At 27.3% G+C, this 17539-nt stretch overlaps 1 protein-coding gene across 4 annotated transcripts in view; it reads left to right on the forward strand.

Moving 5' to 3' along the window:
- The first annotated feature begins 2252 nt into the window (after nt 1–2252).
- The window catches only part of LOC136977472 (RNA binding protein fox-1 homolog 1-like), a 122635-nt gene continuing 107348 nt past the window's right edge, over nt 2253–17539 (forward strand). For 2 of the 4 annotated variants that reach the window (XM_067272967.1, XM_067272969.1), the window contains exon 1: nt 2265–2541. In XM_067272967.1, coding sequence (XP_067129068.1) covers nt 2371–2541 — 171 coding nt within the window. In that variant the 5' untranslated portion in view covers nt 2265–2370. Of the gene's footprint in view, nt 2542–17539 lie in introns of all 4 variants that reach the window. The other 2 variants (XM_067272970.1, XM_067272968.1) reach the window with 2 other exon arrangements.

Consider the following 17539-nt stretch of genomic DNA (forward strand, 5'->3'; position numbering starts at 1 on the left):
ACGATTCCAATCACATCAATTGAATCGGTAAAGGCATTCTCGGTAGCAAGACTTTTCATTACTAAAATAAGAATCAGATTGAGTGATCGGAGTATCGACCATCTTTGCTTTTTAAAATCTTATAAAAATTTACAATATTTTGTATTATATTTTATTTAAAAAATCAAAAATTACCTTCTAAGTTAGAAGTTTGATCTAAGTTCATTTTTTTTTAAATTTTCAACTCAATTCAAAGACATTTTTGTCGTTGCTGTATGCAGTTTCCAGCAAACTTTAATAAATTTTTTCCATTTGTGAAAATTTCTACGGAATTCAAAGGTAATTTTTAATACATATCTTATACAGCATTATTAATATGATTTTGGAGGATGCAGAACGTATTAAATTACTTTAAAAAACGAAAAATAATTAAATCATTTGATTTCATGACATTTTGTATATCTTAAAAATAATCAATTTTGTCCCGGGAAACAGTTCACTTTTATCCCGGGATTCCGGGACAAGCAAAAGACCCGAGAAATGAGAAACCTTAGTCATAACTGTTTTATTGTTTACCTACCTAATAACACACTAAAATCTCAATAAAAGCTACCATAACCTATCTAAGGATAATGGCAAACACGGTTCGTGATTACCTCACATATAAGGATAATGCCGAATAACGAAATAAGTACAAAAATATTTATTTTTGAATATAAAAAAAATTTCAGCAAGTTACTTTTTGGGTCAGCTGTTAAGAGCCTTAAATATAGATAAGTAACCTCAACTGAAAATATATTGCCGACTCGCATAATAACATTAGTTAGGACCAGTCGAAAATGTCAAACCTTAAGTGTTTGACATTTTCACAATCTCTTCCGCTCATTACTTCTGTGTTACCATTAAAGGGGTTGACAGAGGATATGTATTATGTAATTTTGGGGGTGGAGTGTGCGACAACATTACGGTGTGTTATACAGGTTTCTTCGTATAACGCTCTGTAACGTTGATGGTAATTGAAAAGTATAAGAATAGCGTTACGTAATGTATGGACGATCTCTTCAAAAATGGCAAAAATTTTTCCATTTGTCTTACGTGTGTTCTATTGACTAAAACCGTTTTTTTAAAAATAGTTTTTATTGTTTTTCAACTTTGGGCAAAAGAAAGTCATTGGGAAACAGATCAAGAGAATGGAACTGTTGCAGAGGAGAGGAAAATGATTTTGTCATAAGAACTCAAAGACAAAGAAAATTTTTGCCATCCCCGAAAGAAGCTAATATTTCTAAACGTTTCCTGAAGTATAGAAATTCAAAAAAGTATATTGAAATTCAGGGAAAATATTTAAAAAAAAAATTAAATAATTTATATTAAATAAAACTAACTAATTTATAATATATTTAAAATAATAATTTATAATTTATATTTTGAAAGAAATATTATATACATTTTTTTTTTCATAATACGTTTTAACTTCTTGGCTAAATGCTGGAACTTTTTGAACACACCTGGTAGATTTATTTCTTTATAGACAAATTTAGCATACATAATCTTGTTCCGCGTGATGTACGGTACTGCATAAACAAGCAATTACTTTTTGATTAATCCGCTTTTTTAAAAGTAATTTTTAGAGATCTGAACAAAATAAAGAGACATTATCGTCATAAAGAAGCGATATTTTATCGGTCGGCAAAATTTATCAACTGTAAATACATTCTCCAAATACCATTATCTTCCTTAAACAAATATTTAAATACAAGTTAAAATGATAAGTTTATAGACGACTATTTTAGTAACGAGTTTACACTATATAATATCTGATTCTGAAATATAGTACAACTAACGGACATTTGTAAATTTTTTCAATTGGCCGCTAAACATATGAACGAAATTCTGAAATGTTTTTATTATATAAACTCATCATAATGTAATAATCTTCATACTTTATATAGTTATTATGTTATATTTTGGAAACATCTCTAAAACTGATTCATGTATTTAAAAATACCAGCTAAAAAGAAATAAATGGCTAATAACTGATGAATCATTAGTGAAAGTGTAATTTGGATAATATTTTGCTCTGTTAAGAAGATTCCACGTTAATCAGCGGAATATAAGCGATAAATAAATTAACAATCAACGACGTAATGATATAGAAATTCAATGAATAAATCGATATAATTGATTTCAATTACACGAAATAGAACGAATATAAATATTGAATAGTGAATAAAAGTGTGGTTTAATAGATTTTAAAAAATAAGTTTAAAACATTTGAAAATATACGTGTAATGGTTTTGAGTGGAAATCAATTGTTCAGTACATTTGAATGAAGTTAGAGAGAAGCTGTAACGCGCTCGACAGTAGAGACACACTTTGACCATCTGAACAAAGATGGCGGCAAATGCTGTGAACGGTACGTTAGAACAAAGCTGTAACTCGAGTCCAACCAAAGAAAACAAAACATCATCATCAACGAATACAGAAGAAATCGAACAGCAGACTTACGTAAATGGCACAGCAGTCACATCTACAGACACAACCGACCTGTCTGAAGAGACAAAGGTAAATCTAAGTCCTTTCTTCTCTTTCCATTCAATGGCGTCGCTCATTTGACAAGCGAAGCCTTCTAAGTGTAAAAAGCGGCATCCTTTCGGGTTAAAGAAACAAGCTTAAATTACCCACAATCATAGGATTAAGTTATTTAATAGCACGCTATCTTCGAATAGAAATTTTTGCATTCTTGCTAGTAATATATGGATTGGGTTTATTAGGAAGAGCGAGAGCAAATTAATTTAAATGGGATTATTAGAGAATGTTTAATTATTCAACTTTGATTCTTATTGCATAAAGTAATTAAGTGTACGTATTAAATGATTTTGTATAAGAAATTGATTAAATATTAATTTTTCTGAATAAATGAAATTATTCAGTTTCTTTTTCTGTAAATGATTTGTTTTTGAGAAATTATATAATCAGTTACAGAATATATTTACTCAACTCAACTGATTTTCTGGTGGATTGTTAAAAGTCTTACATTAAATTTTAGAGAAAATATGTTGACAACAGAAAAGTAAAAATATTAATAATTAAACAAAGCATTTGCAGTATATTCATAAATAAGATTAGATTTTTATACAATGTCAATTTATGAAGGTTCTTTTATTTGCATTTACTATTGATTTTCTTCTTATGTAAAATATTAGACTGTTGGATATCTTGCAATATTTATATAGACATATGGGCATATGAAATACATCTAACTAGAGGCTGACTGCTAACCTTTCAGGTTTATATTTGTAAGATTGAAAATTATTTTATTAAAAAATTTAGTAGTAATATTTAAGTTTTCACAAAATTTTATATGTATATTAAATAAAATCTTAATAAAATTTCTGGGATGTCTTTAGATATATTGAATAATTGCCAATTAAATAATAAGCTATTAAATTCATAGATAAATGAAAAGTTTATAAATGTTATGAATAATTTTTAGAAATAGCTAGAGATATATCAACTAAGTATAAATTAGAAATACTGTATATAATTTAATTTCATTATATTTACTTTTAATGTATTAATATTTCTTAACTGTCAAACTTTTTGGATTAAATATTTGATTTTAGGGCATCATTTTTTGAAGATAGATGAGTAGTCTTAAAGTATTTTTCCATTGAGAATAAATATCATTTTTTAAAAACAGTATTGATTTTGTAGTATTAAATGAATCTTTTGAAATATTATACAAAAACAGGAAAATATAATGCAAATTTTCATTCATATAATTATGAATATTATACAAATTAAAGTAAATATGTCAAAGTAGCCTTTAGATTCTTAATATTTGAAGATTCTGTTCAAACAAACCATCTCCAATCTGGATAAGACTTTGTGGTTGAGTGGAGTTTTTCTTTCTTCTCATATGTATTATCATTCTGAAATATAGTGTTTTCAAAAAGCCTTTCCAAAAATATTAAAAATATATATGGAGAGAAGCACTGTCAAGATAAATATTATATTTGATATAAAACAGTTTTAAATAAAATATGAAAAAATATTTTTAAAAGGATTTGGTATATTTATTAATATTTTGTTATATCATTACAGTTTTCTTTATATATAATTTCTGTTTCTTTATAAGTAATTAATAACAAAACTAACTTCTTAATTAAGATTTGTTAAAATAGTTTTTCAATTTTAGTTTATAGAATCAAAGTTATTGATGATATTATTATTATTTAAAATTAATTTATATCCAATTATATTGTGCTGAATATTATTATATAAGATAGTTGACAGTTTTCAATATATTGCATGCAGAACTAATGCAGTGTGTAGACGTATTGTTATAGCTGTCGTAAGTTAGTTTAAAGAATTTATCTGGGTTGATGCAACTATGGATTAATGCTGAATTCTTTAAGTTTTATTATAATATTTTAAATTTACTACTGATTCATATAATAGTAAATGCTGTGTATAATAAATATAAAGTAAAATATCTGTGTGTAGAATTTATATAAAACTTAATAAGTCCAAATAAATTGAATTATATATATTTTTGTGATTTTTAAATTTATATGTTTTTAATTATTACTTTAAGTTTTGAGAAAAACTATTTTGTATATTTCAAATATAATTCCAAACTTTTTTTTGTAGATATTAGAGAATTTTTAATAATGCCATTAAGATCTCAACTTCATATACAGTTATTAATTTAAAAAAATTAAATTTTGAAATTCGTTAGATAACTAATAAATATTTTTACAATATTTCTGTATATTTCTGTTTATTTTATAAAATAAAAGAATAAAATTAAAATAATTGAAATTTTTATATATTGAAAAAGTATTTCGTTTTGAATACTTTATTGTAATTGTTTTTAATAAAAATTTTTATTATATTTTTGTCAAAATATATCATCTAGCATAGTAACCTTCGTCCTATAGCCTATAGCTCAGTTAGTGAACCTGCCAAGCTAGATTCACCAAGTAGAAATCACACAAAATTTTAAAATATTTTTACGATTCATAAACATTTATATTCGGTATGTACATAAACTGATTAATTATTGATAGTAATTGTTGTTTTACTTTTACTGTATTGCTTGTATGTATGTATGTAATTTCTAGATTAAGTGTAACAAAAAACAATAAACATACTGATCAATTTGTTCTCTACATACAAATAGCTATATAAGTTTTATGTTGTTGGCTGGAAAAATATAAAAGTCAGAGAAAATAAATAAATAGGCCTATATGGAAAGTTTTAATATTACACTTCAAAATTAAATTATTTTTATTTAAGATATCTGCGTAAAATTAAATGGATATTTTGATTTTTTTAAATATGATGTATGCCATTTTATTGTTTCCTCACTGCATTTCTTTGGTATTGTCTGTGGAATTTTGTTGGAATCACATTAAACCCATATGAAAAAAGTGGAGAATTCTGATCTAACACATTGATAATGTAGAATGTTACTGATGACTTCTATAAAAGATTTCTCTTGAAATGATGATCAAGTCATTAGTGATTCCTATTGTGATATCTCAAAAAAAGCCATTAAAAAAATGTCTGATGAAATATTTCAGTATCATTATGAATTGAAATGAATTTGACATACTTATAAAATGGAGAAACATCAGAATACAATCTAAATTATGGTTTTATTTCAAAACTACTTTTGAATGAATGTAAAATTTTATTAAGAAATTGTGAAATATTAGATGATTTTATTGTCCACTCTTCTTTGTTTTGCTAATACAGTTAATACTAATTATAGTAATAATAAATAAATAAATATAGAGCTGGTTAGCAGATATTAATCCACGTGTTGTCTCTGTAAAGAAGATCTACTTTTAGTGTGCAAATTTACATTCTGAATTATCAGATATATAACACATTGGACTAATAATATTTAATGAGATGTTTTCAATTAACCCTTAACCTGACTCCTGGGGTTTGATGTTGACCACCTTAGGGTCTCTGATATAGATATATCAGAATTATGTAGAAAATTACAATAAAAACAGTAACAAAATAAAAAATAATCAAAATTTGGAAAACTAAAATTATTCCTGAAAAATTCAAATACAGTAGTGTTCTGCTTATAATGAACCTGTACAGACTGTCAGAACTAGTTCATTATAACTGATATTCATTATATCAGATAAGAAATAAAGCATAGTTTAATTTTGAAAAACTAAAGTTTTTAATGTCTCAAAGATAAAATGTAACAAATTATTACATAGGAAGTTGCCCATTAAAACCTCAATATAAATACGATGGTTACTTAAAAAAAACTCTGTGCCTTCTGTTTGTTGACTTTTGCTAGTTACATAGCATTCTGTAATATATAGTTCCACCTCAGCAAAACTATTTAAAATATTTTGTGAAGTATTATGTGTTTGTAAAAACTCTCAAATAACACCACTATATAGCACCATATAGCAATGTTTTTAAGTGTCTGTTGGGCAAACCATTTTAACAATACTTGATCTAACTTAGCATGTGCTGATTTTCTAAGCTTTTTAGCATTTGAATAATCATGTTAAAAACTCATGAGTATTTTGTCTTTTTCCTTCCAATGGTAGTAACTGTTGATTTAGTTATATTCATTTCTTTACATAATTTGCTTTGCTTTATACTGCTTTCCAACCTTTTAATATTTCATATTTAGTTTGTAACATAAATGGTTTACATTTCTGTTTACACTGTTTAGTGCTTAAGAGTCATCATATTTCATAAGGATGTATGCACAATACTTCGTAATTCCAACTTAGTAAATGGCAAGAGTCAACATGCCTGAAGATTGCATGCAATTTATTTTTTATAACCAATGTCAGTAAGCAGAATTTTTCTAATCAATAACAGCATAAATTTTAAATTTTGTGATGGTTTGGTTATGAAATTCAAATTTGAAATACCTGTACTATATTTACAGTTGAAGTTTTCTAGCCAATGAAATGTATACTTTCTATTTTCAAGTATTAAATTGGTAGGAAATTGAACAAAATCATTTAATTGTTAATAACAGATGAGAAATAACATTTAAAATTTAAATTACAGCACTAACAAATGAAAATTATTGACAGTGTAAATTTTTAAGTTTATTGTTAATTGGCCAGAAAGTGAACCTCAGATAATACCTTAGTGAAGTAAGAAAGCTGCTAGCTAGAGTATAAAAATTTAAATTTGTGATGAAAAATTAGGTAAAAAAATGTGTGCATTGAAATTAGTTAAAAAGTATCCAAATTAAGCAACACTTCTCATATTAGATCATTTTAGATCATCCTTATGTTTTGTTTTAATAATTAGACAAATTTTTAATTTTATTAATTTAGAAATTGTAGAAAAACTAGCTTGAAATGAGATGTCAATTACAATTTCTATATGCTGGCATATATTTGAATCCAGAAAAAAAATTTCACAAGATAAAAATCCCATAGGTAATAAAGTCGTAAAACAAACATGTCTGTGAACATATATTATGTATATATACACAGAGTATGTATACACACTTGGGGAAAAGAAAAATTTGTATAAATATTTTTTTTTAAATATAAAAATATGAATATACAAAAAAAATTTCCTTGCTTTCGTTTTTCTTTTCTGTTGTTCACACCAGTGACAGTCCAAAACAAGGATTCTCATACATGGAGATGACCTTTTCTTTGAGGCTCTGCTTTTACAATAGAATGCAAATGAAAATAGGTGTCCTCTCCATGTATGAAAATTCTTATTTTGAACTGTCACTGGTGTGAATGATGGAAAAGAAAAATGAAAACAAGAAATTTTTTCTTTGTATATTAGTGATATTTTTATATTTTTTAAAAATTAAATACAAGATTAGTACAAGTTACCCTTGGCCTCTACAATTAAAAGAGGGGCTCAAAGTGATGACCATTAGCCTCCAAACATTTATGTATATGGCAAACTGCTTGGGTAATGTTGGCTAGAGTGTCTAGTGGGATTGCTGTACAATCATTTTCAATTTCTTCTCTAAGGGCTGCCAGTGTAGTCTGTTTTCTGTAATTCATGACATCCTTTAGGGTCCCCATAGATGAAAGTTTGCAGGTATTAAATCAGAAGAATAGGCAGGGAACTCAACTGCACCTCTTTGTCCTAGCCAATGGCATTGTAAATTCTCATTCAGATAAGCTTGCACATCTTGGTAGTAGTGTGGGGGGTGTGCCTCCTTGTTGAAAGAAAAATTCATCCTTTCCATAAAGTTCAGATATGGCAGGTAAGATGGATGTGCATGATGTGTCTAGGTATGCACACACATAAATGTCTGGAAACTAATGGCCATCACTTTGATCATCTCTTGTAATTTTAGAGATTAATACAAGGGAAACTGATATTAATTTTGTGATATCTGAGTAAATTTAGTATTAAAATATTTATACAAATTTTTCTTTTCCTGAAGTGTGTATACATTTTTTTGGCTGACTATATAGATATGTATATATATATATATATATATATAGACATCTTTATGTACAATCTTAGCCTGTTTCTACATCTTTATTTAATGGAAGTTAATTGTTGATTCCATTTTTCAAGGATAATGTATCACAGTGGCATGCCGTCATTGGAAGTGGTGGAAGTGCCGCTTCCCTTGTATTTTCTAAAATATAAATTTTCATATTTTAACGTAGTTTGAATTAATTAAAATTAATATTTTATTATAATTGCATTATGTAATTTATTACAAATTTCTATACTACATGTGAAATAAACGATAAGATTGCTATTGTATATTCGAATATCAGTGGCAGAATGGAAGCACTGTATTGTCGAAACCGGGTCAGCTTCCAAGCAGCCAGATTATAGGCATTGGCGCATGCACTTTACAGAGCGCCAACCTCACACAGTTTAGCTGGTGGAAGCTACACACATATAACACTTCCAATGTTTCTATCCAGGACCGGTTCTGGGCTGTTAGCCGCCCCCATCTGATTATGTGAATCATAAGTACATTTATAACTTAACCAAACCAATAGGAATTTATTGGTATGTTTTTATGATAGTTCTGTATAGTTAATGGACGTTTTTTAAACTTTTATCAAGATATTTGATATTTTTATTCTGCTCTCCCATCTTATATTATTTACCAATATTCCCTCTAATTTTTTTTGTAGAGGAGCGGAACATATACTTCTCTGAGCAAAAAAAATTTTGCTGAGCAGACTGAGCAAAAATATTTCTGGACATATATATATAAAATCTTATTTTTTCCTATACAAAATTAAAATAATTATAAAGTAGAGATTAAAATTCATTTTAAAACATACTTCCATACAAAATATTATCTTTTGTCAATGATTTAATGTATTTAATTGAAATATACATAGCAATAATCATGTTGCAGACAGAGTGAGAAATAAGTAAACAACAATTCAAATCAGTGTGCATGCTCGCCTGCGTGGCACATAAATTCTTGTGCACGACAACAATTTGAACAGTGCGCGGCCATGCAGCTGCACAGCTTAGAGGGAACATTGTTACTTACGGATTTCAATGTTAAACCAGTGATATTACAATTTCGTATGTCCCATTTATAAGAGTATGTAGAAAAAAACATGTACAATCCTTGTACAATGTTAAAAAATTAACTGTTATTTTGGCAGCATCATTTACAACTAAATTTAATGAATGACACACACAAGGTACAAAAAAGCTCCAGAATTTATTTTCCTTAAATTTACGATTATATATCCATTGTCATAAAAATTTGTCTTTCCACTTTTTTCTCAAGACTACAAATATTCAGGTACAAAGTAACTGGTTTCAACTTATTTCTACTTAAGAAGTAATTAAATAATTAAGAGATTAGGGAATTGGGGACATAAAACCCTGCTGAAAGAGCCAGAATTTTACTTAAACAAAAGCTTAACCGAACCAATCTCTAGCTGAGTACAGTGGGAACTGATTTCTTTGTAATATTAGATAATAAAGACAGAAATTTTTCTAGTTCAATGAGAGTGACTAAAAAGTTGTAAATTTTGGTGGACACTGATCCTAAAACGAATTAGTTAGAAAACAAATGACTATTAAGTTTAATAAATTTAGATTTTTACAGCTATGGTGAGAAACGTTTAAAATTTACAACAACCCTGTGGCATTCTTTGAGGTACACTAGTGATGTGACAAGAGGCATTTGACATTGACCAGTATCAGCACCCTCGGGATTTGACATGCACACACTGCACACCTACTTGGACCGTCTCTGATTCCATCCATTAGCCACTCATATCGAGCTATTTGACTAAGTGGATTGTTTTAAAATTTAAAAAGTAAAGAATATTTTTGTTATTTTTATGTATGTTTCTTTACAAAGCTACATTTAATTATAATTTTCTTTAAAAGTATATTAATACAATTGAACAATATATTGTACCAGGTATGTATATCCACTGCACATTTTATTTCACCAAGTAAGTTTTTATAATTTATTTTTAATATTAGCTCTTATATCGTGGCTAGCGATTCAGAATGTAATTGTGATATTAAAAATACATTTAGAGAAGTCTACAGTTTTTACTGGCTTATCGAACAAATGAATACGAATGGATCCTAGACCAGGGATGGACAACCTTTTTTTATGTAAGGGCCGCATTTTAAGACTTTTGAACTGATGTGGGCCACATACAAGAGAAAGAGAAAAAAAATAAAATATAAAAAATATAAAAATAACGAACTTACTGGAATTGGTATAATAAAATGAAAACAACACCTTTCTTTCAAAATTTCAGCAACAAATTTAATCATATAAAAATGTTTTCAACTGATTTCATCAGTCTTCTTCAGTTAAACAAAACAAAAAATAAAAAGAACGAACTAATAATTCAAATTTACAAAATCACGAGAACGGAAAGAATTTTCGCGATTGCATAGACTATGCAAAAACGATATACCGATAAGCGGTAATAAAAATGCAAGTTCTTGACAAAATATATAATATCTCATTCTTACATTATCCAATGAACGATTTCCAAGCAGACGATAGCCCATCCGCGTCCCTGTGGTTGATGCAATGGGATGTTAATTGTGCTCTATATATTTCTAATTTCTCCATGTGTCTAACAGCCTGTTTAGACCTAGTGGCTTTTATGATGGAAGCACTATCCCAGTGTACTGTGATCTCCTGTTGCTTAGCAAATGCTGCTAGGACTGTGCTGTAAACGGTCCTATTAACAGATTGTTTATGTTCTTTTAATCTCTGTTGCAAACTACGCAAGGTGGCCCCAATGTACACCAGATCGGACTTAAAATGTTGGTCTCTGATTGGTATCGAGTACACTACCGTTAGTTCATTTGGTTTCTCTTTCCTCTTATCATTCCTTAATAGACAGTACACTGTCGGGCTGTGTCTATGCACTATGTGTAGGTTCCTTTCCTTGGTCACCCTCTTAACAATCTGGTTAATAAACGGAATATAGTCCATGACTACTGTTTTTCGCTGCTCATTTCCGTGTGGTTGTTGTTTATGTCTCTGCATACTCGTAATTAGTTGGTTTACGACCTTCCTCCAATAACCATACTGTGTTGCTATGCTTCTTATGTACTCCACTTCCCTGTATGTGTCGCAAATATCTGAACAATGTGTGTAAGCTCGTTTCACCCATGCTCACAAAGCCGCTAATTTAAATTGGTCAGGATCTTTGGAGTTTCTGGACTACGGAGTTTGTTGCTGGAATTTTGAAAGAAAGTTGTTGTTTTCATTTTGAGAAAAAAAATGTTGGTAAATCAGAATTATTTATTCATATATAATTATAAATTAGCATAGGTATACTTAATTTAGCTTCTGGAACTGATGTAAACATAATATATTGGAAATATTTGGTTAAATATTCATCACTGCTAGTTTTAAATTAGTTTCGATGTGTCTGTTAGCCAGTTTCTTGTTTTAATTTTTACTAAATTCATTGCGGAAAAAACTATTCACATACATAAGTTGTAGAAAATAATGTTTGAATTTTTGCTGCATACTTCCTTAAGCTGGGAAATTGATATATTTATTCACATTTTATGCGTTGCGGGCCGCAGGTTGCCCATCCCTGCTCTAGACCACCACTGATGCGCAATTAACTGATTGCCCCTGGAAGTCGGCTTCTTACAGAAACACAGCTTCCCTGTCATCAAATGTCACGGCATGCCACTGATGTATCAGTCAGTTTTGGAAGAGTACTATATAGAATTGATGGTTAATTCTATCAGAGAGAAAACATTTAATCTTTTAGACATTTAATTATATCTTTTTCAGCTGTATAAATATGAAATTTAAAGTGATTGGTGAGTTATACTGTAAGCTTCTTTGAAGGGTATTTGTAAACATATCTAATTTTTAAAATTATTAAATTTATTTGTATATTTTGTCTTAATCATCCACATTAAAATCACCTGAATATACATGTGTAATGACAATATTATGTAAGGTGTTTTCAAATTTACATGTCACATTGAGTAAACAACATAATGAACAATATGAAGACCCTGAATAAATAGTTTTTCATGTTTCTGTAATGTCCTCATATGCAAATTATGTTGATAACATAATAAAAACATAACATAATAATATGCTGACAACATAAAATGTGACTGTTTGTTTCTGTGACTTTTTTCTGTTCATCATACATGTTACTAGTTAAGTTACTAGATATTAATAGATATGCTTCTGTTCATTTAAGCTATGCTTTCCACAGGTATTTAAATTTACAAAGCTATGTAAACTTGATTTTCCTTAGCTTAAATTTACAAAAACTAGAATATAGAAACATTAATGAGAAATATAATAATGCTACAATTATATCATTATGATTCATGAAAGTAAAAGTATAAAGTAACTAAACTCTGAATTATGATGATGATGAGCCTAATGAACTGCTATTGTCATGTTATAGGAAGCCTTTATTATTCAATTAAGCCATAGAATTTGGCCTAAAGATCAAATTCTATAGCTTAATTGGCTATAAGAAGATTGATCTAGCTCAGTTGTTCTCAAACTGTGAGTGTGATTTCCTTTCTAGTGAACACAAAGGAAAGTTATCATTGTGGTAATGATTACGATGTAGTTATTACTTCATTAAAATTTGATATCATTTAGTAGTTGGTGCATTGCCTGGAAAATTGGCTTTAATTACAGCTGGATAAGCAAACAGCTTTACCAGGCAATGTACCTAGTTATTTTAAATGTAATACTATATTAAACAACTATAAGATCTTACTTTTTAATAGATTAAATACATCCTAAGTAAACTGTATATCAGTATGCTTTCAGGAAAAGTATAAGGAATACAAGAACTTTTTACAAAAAAAGAGAGCATCATGTTAAAAAGTTCAAAAACACCAGTTGGGAAAAAACTATTCCGTGTCCTAACTTGCAAATTAATCCTTTCAAGTGGAAACATATATTAAAAATTTAACTGGAAATTTAGGAGGATCTAAGTTAAATCGTTGATAACATGGGCACACTGATTTAGCTTAATTGACATTATTACAGATTATAATTGATTTTATTTATAAGTTTTATAATAAAAACTGTCAAAATTTTTCGTCCCTCTATTTGTAGTTTCTGGTTACACCATGGATTGCATTAACGAACACATTACTGCACAAAATCAACATTTATAATGATTCATGTGCTTATAATAATTATTAGACTTATATGCATATGATTCAGAATGCTTTGTGAATCATATGCTCACATGCTTTGAGTATAAGGTAACTGTTTTTAGATAAATATAAAAAGGATATATCTGTGGAGAAGAAAACATCAGTCACATGCATTACTAAACACAAAACATGTGTACCAACTCTAATGAAGCAATATTTGTTCAGCACAATATAATGTAGACTGCATATAGTTTATTGAATTACATTTCATAGGAGTTTGAAGTCCTAAATATTCTTGAAACAACATTGTTGGAACTTCATCTGGTATTTACTGTATAGGTATGTATGCAAAATAAATAAATAAAGTCTGCCAGAAAATTTAAAAGAATATCTCATGTGACAATTCTCTACAAAATTTGGCAATTAAATTTCAGAACTATTTGAATTTACAAGAAAACTACACATTTATGAAAAAATTTACTTTAATTTAAAATAATTAAGAAAATTAATAAAATTATTCTATTGATGATTATGTATAAAATAACAAAACATTAACACTATTAGTGAAAAATCTATTCCATAAGTTTGTTATCAATTATTCATTGCTTGTTCTCAACATGTTTTTGATACGTAAATCACCTTAAAATCATTTTGCTTTATAAATGATGTAGTTTCTATAAAGCCCCTTAAAAGCTTACAATATTTATAGACAAACTCATATATCTGGTTGACTAGTAACTTGGTAAGCTATAAAATTGCTGATATGCTAGAAAGAGAAACACAAAAGCATTAAAGGAGTCAAAATATTTAATTTTATTTAAGTTCTTTAAGGATTTTCATTCCTATCTTCAGATCGTTGTGATAATTCAAATTGAAAAATTTTATGTGCTTATAAATTTTGAACTAAATTGCTGACAGTTTGATTCAAAACTTTGACCTATGTTTGAAAATCTTTAAGACGAATGTAATTGGCCTGAAGATGGGAGTAAAAATCCAAAAAGTGCTTATTCAAATTAAATACAATATTTTGACTCCTTTAATGCTTTTGAGTTTCTCTTTCTAATTTATACTAACAGAGTTGTCTGTGTTAATTTTTGGGATTTATTAAGGCGACAGAGAGACGACGAACATTTGTGACGGACTACTTTTTTATTCTAAAGACTAAAACAAGAATAACATAGGATGCGTATCCAGCAGACTGGTCCCATGTGAGGGTGTGATGCAAAACTGCAGGTGTAAAACAGAAGGAACAAGGAGATTTCTCTAAGAAAGGTCCCATTGCTGGACCAAATTGGTTCTCACTTGCAAGTACTAACAGTCTGTTCCTGTTTTGTTTTTAATTACTGATGCATTTGTTACATTTTTAAATAATTACAAAACACTCTTGCTAATTCAGCTGTTTAATTATTCATCATATTCCTATTATAATGTTTGTCTCTTAATCATATTTTTTAAAATACATACAGTAAACTTGTAATATTAAATTTAATAAAGAATTAAACTTACAATTAATTTACCACTGTACATAATTTTATAATAACAAAAACAGTACAGAATCTATACCAAAGGACCAAGACACATCATTTGTTGCTTTAGGCAGGCTTTAGACCCAATACTCAGTAATTTAGCATACTCACTAATCTGGCACATTCTGTGCAAGGAATGGCTGGATTAGCAAGAGTATAATATGTTTTAAAGTGCTGAGATTTGATTAGTCAGTTCACATTTAAGAATAAGATTATTACTTTAGGCACAAAACAATTATTAAAATTTTGAATTTCATGTAGTTAATCAAATGTGTAATTCTATACAACAGCAATCTTCAAATTTCTGGTAATATCATCCATCTTATTGAAAATGCAAAAGAAAGCATACAAAATTAGACATGAAATAGTCTTTGAATTTTAAGTTAGTAAAAAATAAATTATTTCAAAATTACTATGATTTATAGAAATATGGAATGCATTAATACTGAGATAAGAGTTAAATTTTTGTTAAGGAAATTGGCTTATTGAGAATCTACTGTGTATATATATATATAATAGTTACAATATATTAAAAATAACTTATTAAGTTTTAAAATTTTATTTACAATAATGTTAACTAACTGAAAGTTGTGTATATACTGTTTATATAATTATAAGTTATGATTGATTATTTAACAAGTTTTATAAAAAAAATGTTCAGATTTTTAAAAATTTTGTCATATTAATGCTTTAGAAATTATTGTACTGTTTACTGATTTTTCAATAATAAAAATACTTTTTAAAATAATAATAATAATAATAATGAAATATGTGAACAATAAAAATAAAACATTATATGTAAAAACAATAAAATATATTTAAGAAATAGCAGAAAAGTGATTGGAAGTGCTGAACTATCATGTAAATCTGCAAAAAGTTCAGGAGCATTGTATATAAAAATTATAGGCAAATACTATAAACTTTTCAATTCAAGTTTGTGTAAATGCTATTGCACAAATAAATAAGTTCAATTATTTTAAGCAATCAAAAACATTTTGCTAGATATAATGGAACTAGTCATTTAATTTAATATATATTGAGTAACTTTTCAATTAAAATACTGAGTTCTACTTTTGTTAAAAGTTATATCTCAAGCTTCAAAAATAATAAAAGACTAAAAGAAAAAAAATTAAGATTTTTTTCAGCCAATAAAAACTAGATTCAGCAAAAAATAATACCCTAAAAATAGGAAAACTTCAGTAAATTTCAAATTTTATTAGAAGCTATTATATTAAAGACAATCTGATATTTTTTGGATTTTCCATCATATTTGAAATTATTCAAAAGATGAAAAAATCTTTGAATATTAAAGGAACTTAAAACTTGGCAGAATGTCATTCATCATATATTCTGTCTATTGTTAATAACAAAATACCATTTCTGACTTTCCTGAGTTTTACCTTTAATATTTAAGCAATTTTTAATATTTTTATATAAAATTTTCAGAAATATTGAATTTTGAATTTCTAAAGTTATTTATAAAAGGAAATATAATAGAAGAATAATAATTTATTTATTTACAAAATTAAATTATTACGCTTGTTTATTTATTTTGTAATTTTCATATCAGTTGGTGTTAATCTTGTGTTTGATTTTAAATTTTTTGTATGCAATATTCCTTTGATAAGACTGATTTAACTTATGGACCACAGAATTAAATACAATATTAATACATTTGTTTTTAATAATTCATTAAAATTTTAAATTATTTAAGAAAAATAATAAATGAATATTTATGAATAAAGTAAAATTGTGTAAAAAAATATACAAATATGATTATTAAAAACTCTTACAAAGTTCATTTAGATTAACAATATTCTATATTTTCAGTTTAATTAAGTTTTTTATTAATATAGCAATAATTTTAAAATTAATGTTTGTTAGATATTTCAGTATGAAATAGACATTTAATTAGCTTGTTTACCTAAAATCATGGACATACAAATTGGAGAGCAGCATGTCAATTGCCCCTTTTAGGCAAAACAAAATGGAAAATCCACACAAAGCAAGAGCAAAAATAAAGGACAGAGAAAGCAAAAGGTTAACCTTGTTGTTCTCCTCCAAATTTTTGATAAAGCTGCAATGAAATTATTTATTTTTATAAACAGTGGGCAGTATGATTTATAATTTATTGTTTTTTTAGTATTACAGGCTTTTCATATGTTATAATTCTAATATTATGATCAAATCTTTTCATTGTAATATCTAAATAATTAATAGTGTTATCATTTTCTAATTCATATTCAAATTTTATATCCAAATCTATTTCATTAGCAAATTCTACTATTTTTTGCTATAGTATTCTTATCATAAATTATAATTATATAATCTTCATATCTAACCATAAATTTAATTCCATTTAAGAGTAGTAATTTTTTTTTATCCAGTTCTATCATACGATTGGTATTTGCATTTTTATT

The sequence above is a fragment of the Centruroides vittatus genome, unplaced genomic scaffold (assembly GCF_030686945.1).
Source record: "Centruroides vittatus isolate TY-2023 unplaced genomic scaffold, ASM3068694v2 contig_459, whole genome shotgun sequence".
In the NCBI taxonomy this organism is placed as follows: Eukaryota; Metazoa; Arthropoda; class Arachnida; order Scorpiones; family Buthidae; genus Centruroides; species Centruroides vittatus.